This window comes from Montipora foliosa, chromosome 10 (genome assembly GCF_036669935.1).
Source record: "Montipora foliosa isolate CH-2021 chromosome 10, ASM3666993v2, whole genome shotgun sequence".
Classification (NCBI taxonomy): domain Eukaryota; kingdom Metazoa; phylum Cnidaria; class Anthozoa; order Scleractinia; family Acroporidae; genus Montipora; species Montipora foliosa.
Genome location: NC_090878.1, coordinates 11594411 through 11607810, shown reverse-complemented (window position 1 = coordinate 11607810; position 13400 = coordinate 11594411). Strand labels below are relative to the sequence as shown.

Genomic DNA, 13400 nt, shown 5'->3' with positions numbered 1-13400 from the left:
ACGGACAAGACCGTGTTTACAGGTGATGAGTGGCATTAAAAGCAAAATGGCTGTAATGCTTCGGAGGAGACAGTTCCCTGTGACAAGCCACACGAAGCGGGAACGCCAATCTCAGTCAGGTCGGGGAACAGATCAATCAAATGTGAGATGTCATCTGTGCTCAATGTTACTCCTTCCACGCACATTGCAAAAATCTCGTGCTTTTGAATGGCACAAATTATGGAATCAACACCGACCTTACAATGAGCTATTCCAAGAAAATGTAAGGAATCAAAAGCGGCATCGTTAATACCCGTATCTGTCAAGTTTTCACATCTGCAGACATTCAAAATTTCTAAAGAGGGTATGCTTTCCGTAATAAAAAGTAGATGGCTGGCAACTAGCTTTGTTTTCCTCAAGTTGAGCTCCACAACCTTAGCCATATTTAAAACTGTCACTCCAGTACAATTTTGCACTATTTCACAGAATGTTGACCAGGCTGTTTTTGCACCAGATAAGTCTATAGAGTAAAGGGGACAAGGCCTCCATTTAACCGCCTAAAAAAAGTTATCTACAGTCTCCTTTGATGCGTTTTGGGCCTTTACTTCTAAGAATTTGATATCCCTTGCATAATCAGACTTTTGTCCTGAGAAATTTGCAACCATGCCTTACACACAAGAGAGGCAGTTTTTCAAACAAATTTGTAAGGTAAATAAGAGAACATGTCAAGTTACATGTAAGTATGATGCTTTGAGGTAAACTATCCATTTATCTTCAGTCTAGCACCCTGAAGACGAGTACTAGTATTTGTGAAGTTAGAACGGGAGTGACTGATTGTGTATGGTGCCACTAAAATTGTCCTGTCAGATAGCTTTAGAAATCGCTAATGCCATCAGATTCTCTTGTTTCCCCCAAAGACTTAGATCTGTTTGTGTTTTTGGCTTCAAGATCAAAGGAACCAGTTGCTTAAAGCAAAATAAAAAGCCAGGGATCAAGGAAACTTTCATTCTAAAAATGAAAATAATACTGAAGTACTGAAATCCCTATATTTGGAAACTTTATATACATATTGCAAGGGAAATGGAACTCCTTATCTTCAAACGAAAAGCAGACCTCTTCATACTCTAAAAAAACAACATTTCGTCGTATCTTAATGATTTAGAGTCTCAAGTGAATGTCTGTTCTTATTTTTTTTATGTTGGCCGATACTATTAGATGTTCTGGTTCCCCAGGCATCCAATTTGGACCTTCACAGAAGTTTCTAGCATACACCTCGTCTCCTTCCTTCACGATGCACTTCTTCACATGCAAGTCATGCTTCTCTTTCTGAACACTATGGCGGACACACACTTTTCTACCCATTTCAGGATATACCAAGTCCAATCTTGACCCGCTCAGTTCAAAAGTTTGGTTCAAGGTTCTCTATGCAATGTTTAGTCCAACTCCTCCTCCTCAGCTACTTCTTGCATTCGAAGCCTGGCTGCAACTGCTGCATCTCGTCTAGGTCTAAACACAGAAGCTGTAGGGTTGAGGGGTGTCGTGTCTCTCTGCACATTCTCCTTGTCACACGACAGTTCCAGGGGAAAGAGGTGCTGGATAGGGCGTTCTAGGTGTGATCGGCCTGCTCGCAACCTTGCACCACGAACTATACAATCTCTTCCTGTAATAAGCTGCTCGACGATTCCAAGAGGCCAGCAGTTCCGGTTCCGCTCAGCAGAATGGATGACGACCGCAGGGGTACCCTTCTTGTCACCGTGTTTGAGACGATGGCGCTCACATAAGGCTCGCAAATATTCGGCTGTCCACCGACGCCACAATGCATCTTTCGTTCTCAGCAAAAACTTGGCACGTTTCCGTAAGTCTTTGTCATCCAGCTGGTGTGGCGGTAATTCTGGTAGGATATTGGTGTTAAGGAACAGTAACGTGCTTGGCGTCAATGTAGGAAGTTGCACATCTTCCTCTTGGTAGCACAGCGGATGATTGTTAAGGGTCACTTCGACGTCCAGGATAACTTCGCCTAACTCCTCCCAGCTGAGCTGTCCTTGACCAACTGTCTTGTAGAACGCTGAGTTCATTAACCCGATCAGTCGCTCGAATTGCCCGCCCCACCAGGGTGCTCGGCTGAGATTGAACTGCCAAATGATGGACTGATCACTTAGAAACGAATGGAACGTTTCATCTTTCTGTACTTTCTTTAGCCACTTGGCTGCCGCGACAAACGTCTGACCGTTGTCCGAATATACCTTTGATGGTCGTCCTCTTCTGTCAATTAACCGTTTCAGACTCTTGATGAACTGTGTAGTCTCCAAACTGGGCAGTAACTCCAAAAACACTCCGCGAGTCAGGCTGCAGGAGTACAACACCACATGGGCCTTTTGCTCTTCATTGCGCTTGTCACGGTATTTCACAGGTCCGGCAAAGTCCACGCCTATCACGTTGAAGGGCGTGTTACCTTCCGTTCTTTCTCTTGGCAGAGATGCAGGTGGCGGATTTGCAAAGGCTACAGCTTGAAAGCATTTGCATCCGCTGCAATTTCTCACAATTCTCTTCATCAATTTCCGAAGACGGGGTATCCAGAACTTTTCTCTTACTCTCGCCATGGTTAGACCAACTCCCCCATGGAGTGTAGTGACGTGAGCCCGTTGCACTATCTTCGCTGCTAATAGAGCTGAGTCAGGCAGGTACATTGGGTACTCGCCCTGGATCCGTCCACGACATTCCAATACACCCTCTTCACTAGGCTGCAGGTTCAGTTGTTCTTGGTCTTGGTCAAATTTGGCGTGGCTGATCCCTTCTAGCTGTGCTCTCTTGACTAGGAACATCTGACATTTTTCAACCTCAACTGTGGTCAGTGGTCCCTTGGTCTTGCTGGAAGAGTACTGTGAATTATGCAGGAATCGCATGACCCAAGCACCAATCCTCACGGCCTTACGCAGTTCGAACTTCCATAGGACCAAATCAAAATCATCACGGGTCTCAACTCCAACCGCGAACACTTCTCGCTGGAGCTTTCGTTCTGCCATACTTTCAGGGCTTGGTCCCGGCATGATGTCGTCTGGCCACTTGACAGGTTCTGAGAGCCAAGCAGGTCCATCCCACCACAGTTCTGCGCCTACTACACTAACAAAACTGAAATTATTGATAACATTACAACAGCGATCATAAACTTACTTCTATGGCGAGTTTTCTTAATTTTCCTTGATCGGGATAACCATAAAACAGTGTAACAAGTAAGCAGTAAATCACATGAAACATTTCCAATTCAGATATCGGGTAAAAACTAAACTGCTTAATTAAAGTTGAGGTTTATCTACTATTTAAGTTTCCTGTTGGGCGTGTACGAGGCTACCGCAAATTCCTTAACTATGAATTCCTTGCATAGTCCAAAAACTACGTTAACATTCTCCGCCCCGATGAGGGCAGTGTCCTCATCCTAAACTACATCAGTCCTTGTATCCTTCTGCGGGGTATATGATCACAATCTTTGTGATAGGTCTTTTATACTCCGAGGTTGACGTCTTGATTTTTACATTTCGAACTCTGCCATCCCTTCCTGGGTAAACATTAATGATTCTTCCGATGGTCCAGTTTCCACGAACAGAGTTGGAATCTTCCATGATGACTATGTCATCCACTCTCACGGTGCGCTTTTCAGCGTTCCACTTCTTTCTAGGGACCAACGTCGGGAACACGTCTCGGGTCCAATGTCTCCAAAAGGTGTCTACTATCTTCTGTACGAATTCGACTCTATGCTGTGGGTTCCTGGTCTCTCTGAACGGTCCTTTGGTACCATTGAGGTAGCTCGTCCAAGGAGCATTTCATTTGGACACAGATACGAGCCGTCATCCAGGTCGTTAGGAACTCTACCAATGGGGCGTTGATTCATCAGGTTAGCGACTTCCAATAAACAGGTGTATAGTTCAAATGGCATCAGGATTTGTTCACCAATTGCTTTCTTTAGGGCTTTCTTGGCGCCTTTAACTAATGCTTCTGCGCAGCCATTTTGATGTGGTGCTCCAGGCGTAGTAAACTGCCATCTCATTCCTTTCTCGGCGCTAAATTCTTTTAGCTCTTTGTGATTCCACCCCTGGATCATCTCTCTGAGTTCGCGCTCTGCGCCCACAAGTTGAGAACCGTTATCACTCATCATTAGCGCAGCGTCTGCATAAATTCAACGGTAGAATAATCTACTGCCAGCTCCAGGTGTACAGCTCTCGTGTTCATGCAGGTAAAGATTACTCCATAATGCTTGGTGGTTGTTTTTCGGCTTATCTTCACTTTGTACGGTCCAAAGTAATCACATGCTGTATGATGAAATGGGGGCGTGAACGGTTCCAGGCGAGTTCTGGGCAGGTAAGCCATAAGTTGTGTTTCAGTTCTTGCTTCAATTTCTCTGCAGCACACACATCGGAACTTTACGGACTTGGCCAAATCATGAGCTCTTATGATCCAAAACTTTGTCCTTACCTTCGCCACTGTGGTTGCTACGCCAGCGTGTCCGATTTGATGGAAGTGTCAAGTTATACCACAGGATGGAATCGGTTTCCAACAACGACACTCCACACCTTGTTTTGTAATGGAGGTCCAACATGGAGGCAATCGTTCAACGACGGGGCTTTCTCTGGTGCACGTGCAGACGTGTCGTACACCACTCGCAGTTTTGTCGTCTCAGCATTTCCTCTCACAACAGCACGATGGTGTAGGAAGAACTCTCTTCCAGTAACTTCAACAGGTGCTCGCTCAACTACGCCTTCTTCTAGCTGTTCTCTGATTACAGCGTTATGTTCATCTGGCAGGTCAGTCTTTCTCAGCTTCAGAACAAGAGCGTTTAATCTGCGCAAACTTCCTTCCCGGTTGTTTGGTAAAGGAGGACAGTTTCCCTTCGAAGGTAACCCAGTTTCGTACCATTTTTCTGGAGAACGAACTAACTGTTCCTTGAAGTCGTCATAAACAGGACTCTGATCTGTGGTTTCAGAGTCCGCCAGTCCTAATACGTCAAGAGCACACAACTTCTTATAGTCAGCATTAGAGTTTACAGCTAACAGGGCCAGCGATAAGCCACTATCAGCCCCAGGCGACATAATTGTCCATCCAAATCTGGTGAATTCAGCAACTGGGTCTCCCCGTCGTCCTACTCGCAACCACTCCCCAGTGCGTATTTTTGCAAAGTCATTTGCTCCCAATATGATATGAACGGGTAGCATTTTCTTCGTGTCATCATCCTCCATTCGTAACAACTTACAGCTTTCTTTCTTAAAAGTCACGATTACATTTAATTGGTTTTTTAACATAAGTAAATGGCTAGCAAAGTAGTCACACGAGTCACATAATTCAAGAATTCCTTTATACACTGCCATCTTTAGTATGGTAGTTACTTCCCTACCAATGAAAGTTGCAACGTCAACACATTCCATGGATGACGTAATGGCTTTTTATGTATTCAATACTCGCTTCGAATCAAGCGCTTCAATAACACTAAAAGGCAATAATTATATTTTGTACGAAATAAAGAGTGGAATATTCATAAAATGTTAAGTACATTAACGTTTTAACAGCTTTTGGCGAATAAACATCATAAGTCCTACTGACTATATGGCCGAGTGGGAGTTTGGGTCTGCTCACCGACAAAACAAAACAAAAAGATCTTTAAATCTTATAACCGCACTTTGAAAATTCATCTGTTTTCTTAGCACTATAGTCGCAACATAGGGCACATTCCAAGGCAGTCCTTGATGATTCATTGACTACTGTAGACACCACACAGGGCCGTAGCCAGAAAAAAATTATAACACAGGCCATTATGTCCGTGGTGAAAGTACCTTCCTAGGTATATTTATTTCTTACTGTTGTCGTAATAACAAGTACTAAGACAAGTGACAATTTTCCAGGCCATAGAACCCTACGAAACTACAAGCTTACACAGTCTTGTCAGCGATACCATGAACCTTTTCTCTGTTATCCCTCACCCCCCTACCCCCCAGAATTTTGCTTCTGTGACTCAACGTTTCTCTTTTTGCCCAACAATTCAGCTTTGCATGACTTATTAAATATCTTGCGATCAATCAAAAATTCACAGGGCAAAGTATTCCACCACTACACGGTAAAGATACTCAAAAAGCGTTTTATCGGCGACATTCCGCTCTAGTCTTTGGGAAATTCTCTTCGCACAAGCGTTTCCAAAATAAACACCAGAACATCTACCTTCACGATTCTTGTCTGCAAGCAGTCCTTGTTGATTCACTGATGACTATAGACGCAAAATCACCTGATCAATCTGCAGCACAACAACTGACAACGACTACACACGAACTTATTGAACCATCACATATAGCCGTTGTGAAATCTCTGATTGCACCATCAGTCGTAGCTGTTGTGAAATCTCTGATGACCTAATGGTCTTAATTAATCTGGAACTTTTTCTATTAACAACTTACACCTTTCTTTCTTAAAAATCACGATTAAATTTAATTGGTTATTTTACATAAGTAAATGGCTAGCAAAGTAGTCACATGAGTCACATAATTTCAACAATTACGTTATCCACTGCTATCTTTAGTACAGTGGTTATTTCCCTACCAATGAAAGTTGCAACGTCAACACATTCCATGAATGACGTAATGGCTTTTTATGTATTCAATACTCGCTTGGAATCAAGTGCTTCAATAGCACAAAAAGGCAATATATTTTGTACTAACTTTAGAGTGGAATATTCATAAAATTTTAAGTACCTTAACGTTTTAACAGCTTTTGGCGAATAAACACCATACGTTTAAAAGTCATATAAAGTCACTGCACGTGGTGTATTGACCATTTGATTGGTCAATGGGCTTATGAATTATTAGTGAGTCTTTTTAAATATAGTTTAATTTACGACTGAAGGGACACTTATCTTCAGAACTGACCTGCAAGTAATCAGATGCAAGCCCAATTTCTTGTAACCACATTCTCCTTGTGGAAATCAGCTCTTATGGACAATGATTATTATTACTTGAGTTGGCGGGACAAGCAGGTATAAATAAAGTGTTTCTTACCTACGAAATAAAAAAATCAGATGCCCAACATGTGGAAAGGTGGTTGAACAAGGGACCGTGGCATTCATGTTCCACTGCAGATGTATCTAGAAGGCCCAGTGATCAAGGGATCAAGAGTATTGTGCCCTGATCGTTGCCTGAGAAACAGTGTTCTTGTTCTTGTTGTTGTGTGTTTTTGTTCTGCCTGATGCAAAAGGCAAGCTTTTTTGGACAATTGGAGTTTTAGTTATTGAATGGACAGTTATAATAATAAAATTAATGTAATTATTATTAATATTAAAGAAGCTTGACAGTCGTGTGGAAAGGTGGATGGACAAGGGTCTTTTGGTTACTTCATATTCAGCAGCAGGTGTACAGGTTCACTGATTGAGAGTTTTGTCCATTTATCGTTGCCTTAGCAATGTTTTCTTCATTTTCTGTCTGACTGATATGAAAGGGCTTGTTTTTAAACAAGCAACATTGGAGTTATGCATGGAATGGATCATTCTTGCGTCAGATGTGAAAGGGTGGCAGAAAAGGGGTCTGTCACATTCATAGCTGCAAAATTAAGCATTAATTTCTTTTCTACTGCAAATGTAGAAGGTCCACTTACTGGTGTATAGTACATTGATCATTGCCAGAGCAACAGTTCTTTTTTGTTCTGCCTAATATGAAAGGGCGTTTTTGTTGGACAAATGGAGTTTGTCTTAAAGCAACCAAACCTGGAGTTTTATTTATTGAATGGACAAATAACTTGCCGATAGAAGAGGACGAGTCTTCATCCGACTGGGCGCTGTCCTTAATGTCTCGTTCGTGGACGTGTGCTGACGTCTTTGGAGCCATTTGCACCTGATTATCGCCGTTTGCTCATGTGCAAACGGTGTTGGAAGTCGAGCGACGGCTTCTAGTGGTTGCCGTCTTGACCCTAGACGATTGCTTTTGCCCACGGGCGACTGCCGTGGAGGGATTGCCGAACAAGGCGGTTGCAAGTCTGGCGGCAAGCTGAGCTTTTGAACCTGTTATGGGTAGTTTGAGAGCCTGTTAACAAAGCTGCAGTACTTAGCTCAATAATCTTAAGAGGTCCGCCTTTTTTGCTGTGGAACGACTGAGGTTGAGAGCAGGACGAGAACGAACCATGATGAAAAATGTTAAATTGCAAACAGCTAGTTGGTTTACAAAAGAAGACAAACTGCCAAGTGAACTTTGGATGGCTAACTGAGGCTTTTATAGCTGGACTTTGTCTGTTAAAGAAGCCAGTTGCACAGGGTCTATGATGTAGCAGGTAGGCATTACACGTGCTCTTTAGCAGTAATGAATGAGGCCTTAACAGATTTGGTCAATGCAGGTGTACATTATAATCTGAGATCAAGGAACAAAGTCTTTATGTCCTTGTTTTATTTATAACAAGACCATTGATGTTATGACCGTGAACGACTAACTACAAAGAACATGATAACTATTGCGACATGAATAGCCCTTTTAGTACGGTTATGTTCCATTAACTGTGTTTTACTGATTGGGCAGTAAAATGTCATTTGAAATTTTAAAATGCCTAACATGTGGAAAAGGTGGCTAAACAAGGGTCGTTGACGTTCATTGTGCCAAGTGTTGGTGTCTTCATGTTTTGCTGCAGATGTAGAAGCTTCACTGATTGAGGGTTTTGTGCATTAATTTTTTCTTCATTTTCTGTGTGATATGAAAGGGCAGCTTTGGACAAAAGGACTTTGATTTTAAACAAACAAAACTGGAGTTTTATGCATGGAATGGACAGTTAAATGAAAAAAGTAATTAGCCCTGCTTCAGATGCGAAAGGGTGGCAGAAAAAGGGTCTGTCACATTCATTGTTGTGATGGTTTCTTCATTTTCTGCTGCAGAGGTACATGAAGAAGGCCCACTGTTCAGGGGTATTATGTGTTGATCATTGCCTGAGCAACAGTTTTTTATGTTCTGCGTGACATGAGAAGGCAACTACTTTCATGCTTTCTCTTTTTTGTTTACCAACTTGTCAAAAATGGAACAAAAAGACAAGTCTATTACGTCATACTTCAAATTATCGATAACAAAATTTTATTTCGAATATAGTGTCTATATGTATGAATTTTTCCTTGTTGTGCAGATATAAATTTATAGTACTGTATGTGCCAGGAAAGAATTTGTCACCAATTTACACCAATATCATTTATGCATATTGATGACAAGAAGCCTGGACAGACGTGGAAAGATGAGGATATGGAAAGGTGAAGAAATTATAAAATTAATACAGGAAAATTGCAAAGCACATTAATATTGTAATTTGCTATGAGAAAGAATGGCTACTTATATATATAATTTTAAAAATTTCATCAACATGAGTGGACCATGAACACCTGGATCCCAGGATCCCACTTCTGACACATTCCCTAGGAGCACATGTAATGAACTTCTATGCTGGTAATTCATGCCACAAAAAGATAACAATGATAATAATAATCATCATCATCATCATTGGGATATAAATAAGAATACAGCAATAATAATTACAACAAAAATAATACGTGTATTGAAGTCTGAAAGTTACACTGTGGATAAAAAGCAGAAAAAGCATGACCAATCAAATTAATCAATTGAAGGGTTTCAATGAGATTGCTTCATGGAGCAGAGAACCAAGAAACGTAGACCACATATGACGTCACCTCAAGGGAGCAATCCCAGGCCATTTTGTTGGAAGACATGTGCTCTCACCACTGCGCCAACCCTGTTCCTTTAAAAATAACAATTATTTCCTCAGGATCTGTGATTGTCCACCCAAACGTGGTGTGTTCAGCAGATATGGGCTTCCCATGGCTCTTGCACGCTGATAGCAGGCCATCTTGGTTTTTGTGTAGTCATTCGCCCCCAGTATCACATGGATTGGAAGAGTTTCCTTTTTGTGTGTATAGGCTAAATCCTTTAGCATTGAAAGTTCTTCTTTCTGCTCCAGTAGTTTCCTATCAAATTGTAGTTGCTCTTTGCGCTCTTGAGCCAGCAGATTCTCTTGCTTTTCTCTCTCTGTATTCTCGAGGTTTGACGATGGCTGACTTCGTGTGCGTTTCGATAACCTTAATTTTGTTATGAAAAAATCAATTCTTTCCTCGATTTCTTGCCCCCATTCCTTTACCTTGTCTATGCTTTCTCCTTTTTCCAGTTTGGCTTCTCCAACTTCTTTCTTCTCGCTTCTCGCTCTTGACAATGTCAGTGCCGACAATTCCATCGGTTTTGCCACATGTGAGCTCTAACAGTGCCAGTTTCGCTTCCATTTGTGTACCCGTCAGAGGTGCCACTTGCCGCGAATGCTTTAAGGCCAAACTTCACGATATCACAAGTACACTTGATTTTAGTCGTTTTAATAACTTTCTGAAGTACGTACTCTCTCGCACTTGCTAGTCAACTTTAAAAAACATAGGCACGCACTTGCGTACATGCGTCTACGTTGCACACCCAACGTGTCGCTCACAATGTTGAAATGTTAAATGAACAAAAGAAATCAGAATACCACGTTCAATATTCTATTCATTGTATTAAATTATCTCAGTCTTTCCTTTGTCTTCCCCTCCCCTGAGGTGAAGCAGGCCCCCAGTATAGTGTTTACTAGATTAGTGACAAAGGGATTTTCATGAGGAGGGAGGGAATTGTATGCATTAAAACATTTTAAATATGGTGAAATTGACAACAAAGGCAACAATTTAATGCGTCATTTATATAAGTTATTTTATTTCAAGAGAAATGTAATTTTTCTTAAAAATTACTCTTAAAAAAGTAAATGGCCAAGATAGGTCATGCTAGAGACAACATTGGGCCATAAAAGGCTCAAAAACAGAGTTAGTTGCCATTTGGCAATACAACTTCCAAAGATTTTACATTAACATAATGGAAGCTGTTCATGTTTGTTGCGGGATCGTTACTCCCATGATTGTTAGAACTTAATCAAACAAAAGACTAGTTTGAAGCTTTGTTCATTATTTTGTCGGTTGTTACCTCAACAGGCAACTGCGGTTTATTTTGCCTCAACAGGCGAGTTTGTTTAAACTAGCACAACGGCTTCTTGTATTTTGAATTGTGTTACAGTACACACAACGAGAATCTGATCGAAATGCTGATCACCGTGAACGCAGCGATCCCTGTGAGATCAACAATAACAGTAATGAACTCACAAATCTTCACAGTCAGACTGGTTCTATAAAAGGAAAAAATATATGAAGGGCGTTAAACGCAATCTACCACTTGAACGGTATTCGACAAGCGACAGCCATCAAATTTAAATAAAGAAACATTTAACAACAAAGTTTCAGTGAGCATTTTTAACCTCAAGCGTATGTGCTCACCTCGACGAAGGCGACGAGAAATAAAAAAAACAAAGGAAAGAAAGACACTTTTCCAGTACGACTTGAAATAAATTCTCGACCACGCTAAACAATGTCACATGAGTTACTCTGACTGTCACATGACTTACTCTGACGTCATAAATCGTGTGGCACACACTGTCAGCTAGAACTTCTTCAGTATCATAGCGGTTACATAACCAACGTAGACCCAATTACAAATTAAACAAATGATCTGTCAACAACAGTCTTATGTTTCAATCAATATTTCAATCAATATGAAAATGCTTGGAGCTTTTCCATCTTTGATTTCTAACTTTGATTGACATATACTTTAACTCCTGTTATGGCATGTTTCAAAAAGGCTTGCTCGAAATAATTATCCGTTTACAATAGTCACACAATCTCCGACACAAGCCTGTTAACAGTTTCATTTAATGGAGGATCCTGTGGTGGGATGAGAAATAGAATCAGACGGCGAACATACAACATTCAGTGAGGAAGGGGAATTCCTTTGCGAAGTGAAATCTTATTCACTGGAAAGGATATCCTACGGCTTACAAGCTGTGCGACCATGGGGTTATCAGTAATTTGTGTGGGATGCAAGGTTATTTTTACCTGGGAACAGTCAGTTTCCCAGCTATAGACACAAAGGAGAAATGGTAGGAGGTAAATACAACACATCCATAACGCTCAGTAAAGCCAAAGATCTTGGCATGGAAAGAAATTGGGAAAAAATTAGTCATTAAAAAAACAAAGCGTGGACACCAAGGAAGATGTCCTTTTCAAACCCGAAACTTTACTTTGATTGGCTGGAACTCATTCACCTGGTCTGAAGACTAGCATGAGGTTTTTGAACCTTGATTTGTTAAAGCGGTCTCTCTGTTTCCCAAAATCTTAAAATCTTAACATGCATTATGAATTTCTGTTTTAAATACCTTAGCTACATGTAAACAATAGTATGAGCTCGCTGAAAAATGTCAGACAGTGCAAACCCTAGCTTTAGGGAGAAAGGAAATGAGAAAGGACTTGGTAAGATGATGAAATGGAGGATGTCAGTGCGATGGCTGAAAGTGCATTGTTCATTATTGATCATTTGTGTCGTCAATAAGAAAGGCTATTTCTAGACTCCTTTTCACCCTGCGTCGGTGAAGTACAGTACGTCTCCATGTGGAATGTATTCAATAATCATACGAAGTGGCGTTTTCAGTTGCCCAACAGCCCAAAAAAGTCAAACTGAACATGTTTCTTCACTTCTTCAGTCAGCTCTTCGAAGGGGCAGCCAAATTACAATGTAACATACCCCAGTTTACCTAACGACTTATAATAACGAAAACAGTGCCGAAAAAATTGTCTAATCCTTATAGCAAAGAAGAGAAATCAAATCTGACCGGTTTTTGGTGTCATGGGTCGTTAATTTTATCGATTTTAGGTGATTTGGATTGCTTTTGGAATGCCTTATGGTGATCTGCCTCGTTGTGCATATGAACCATGTCCAGTAATTTCCAAATTCTCCCAGTTTATACCGTCGGAATTGAAGTCTCCACCAATAATGACATGTGGGTACGCAGGAGCTTGATCCGAAAACACATTGTTCACAGAGTTCATGAAATGCATGGTTGTTTCAATGCTTGAATGCGGGGGACGGTAGAAAGATGCTAGTGGAACTTTCTTCTGACAGGGTAACTGTAGAGAAGCCCAAACGATTTCACAGTTGGTGTCATAATTTAACGGATAACTAGCGTATATATCTTTGACTGCAATAAAAACACCAACAGACGTGATTCTGGCTTCTCAGTAGACCACATAATCTTATGGGAAAATGCTGTACTTTGGTTGGCCATTGACTTTCCATTCACAACCAAGTATAATGTTACGGGAGAGATTTTGTAGACACAGCTTCAGCGTTTTAACTTCTTTATTCTGGCATGGAACTTCAGCACTATGCCGTTGCCTGCAGCCAACTCTCTCAAGCTCTCCTAAAAAATGGTGTTTATATGTGTTCTTGCTTAGCTATGATTGGTTAACTGGCAATACATTTCCTTTGCATAATGATAAAGGACATGAGATAACA

The 13400-nt window shown here is 41.1% G+C and overlaps 2 protein-coding genes across 4 annotated transcripts in view; one reads left to right on the top strand and one right to left on the bottom strand.

Annotated features, from left to right (window-relative positions):
• Positions 1-13400, top strand: part of LOC137974481 (uncharacterized) — a 54999-nt gene that overhangs the window by 11436 nt on the left and 30163 nt on the right. The window lies entirely within an intron of this gene.
• On the bottom strand, positions 1413-4126 carry LOC137972523 (uncharacterized). Its single transcript, XM_068819275.1, has 2 exons — positions 3717-4126; positions 1413-3108 (listed from the first exon to the last, which is right to left on the bottom strand). Exons 1-2 carry the CDS (start codon positions 4124-4126, stop codon positions 1413-1415), a joined length of 2106 nt encoding a protein of 701 aa, XP_068675376.1.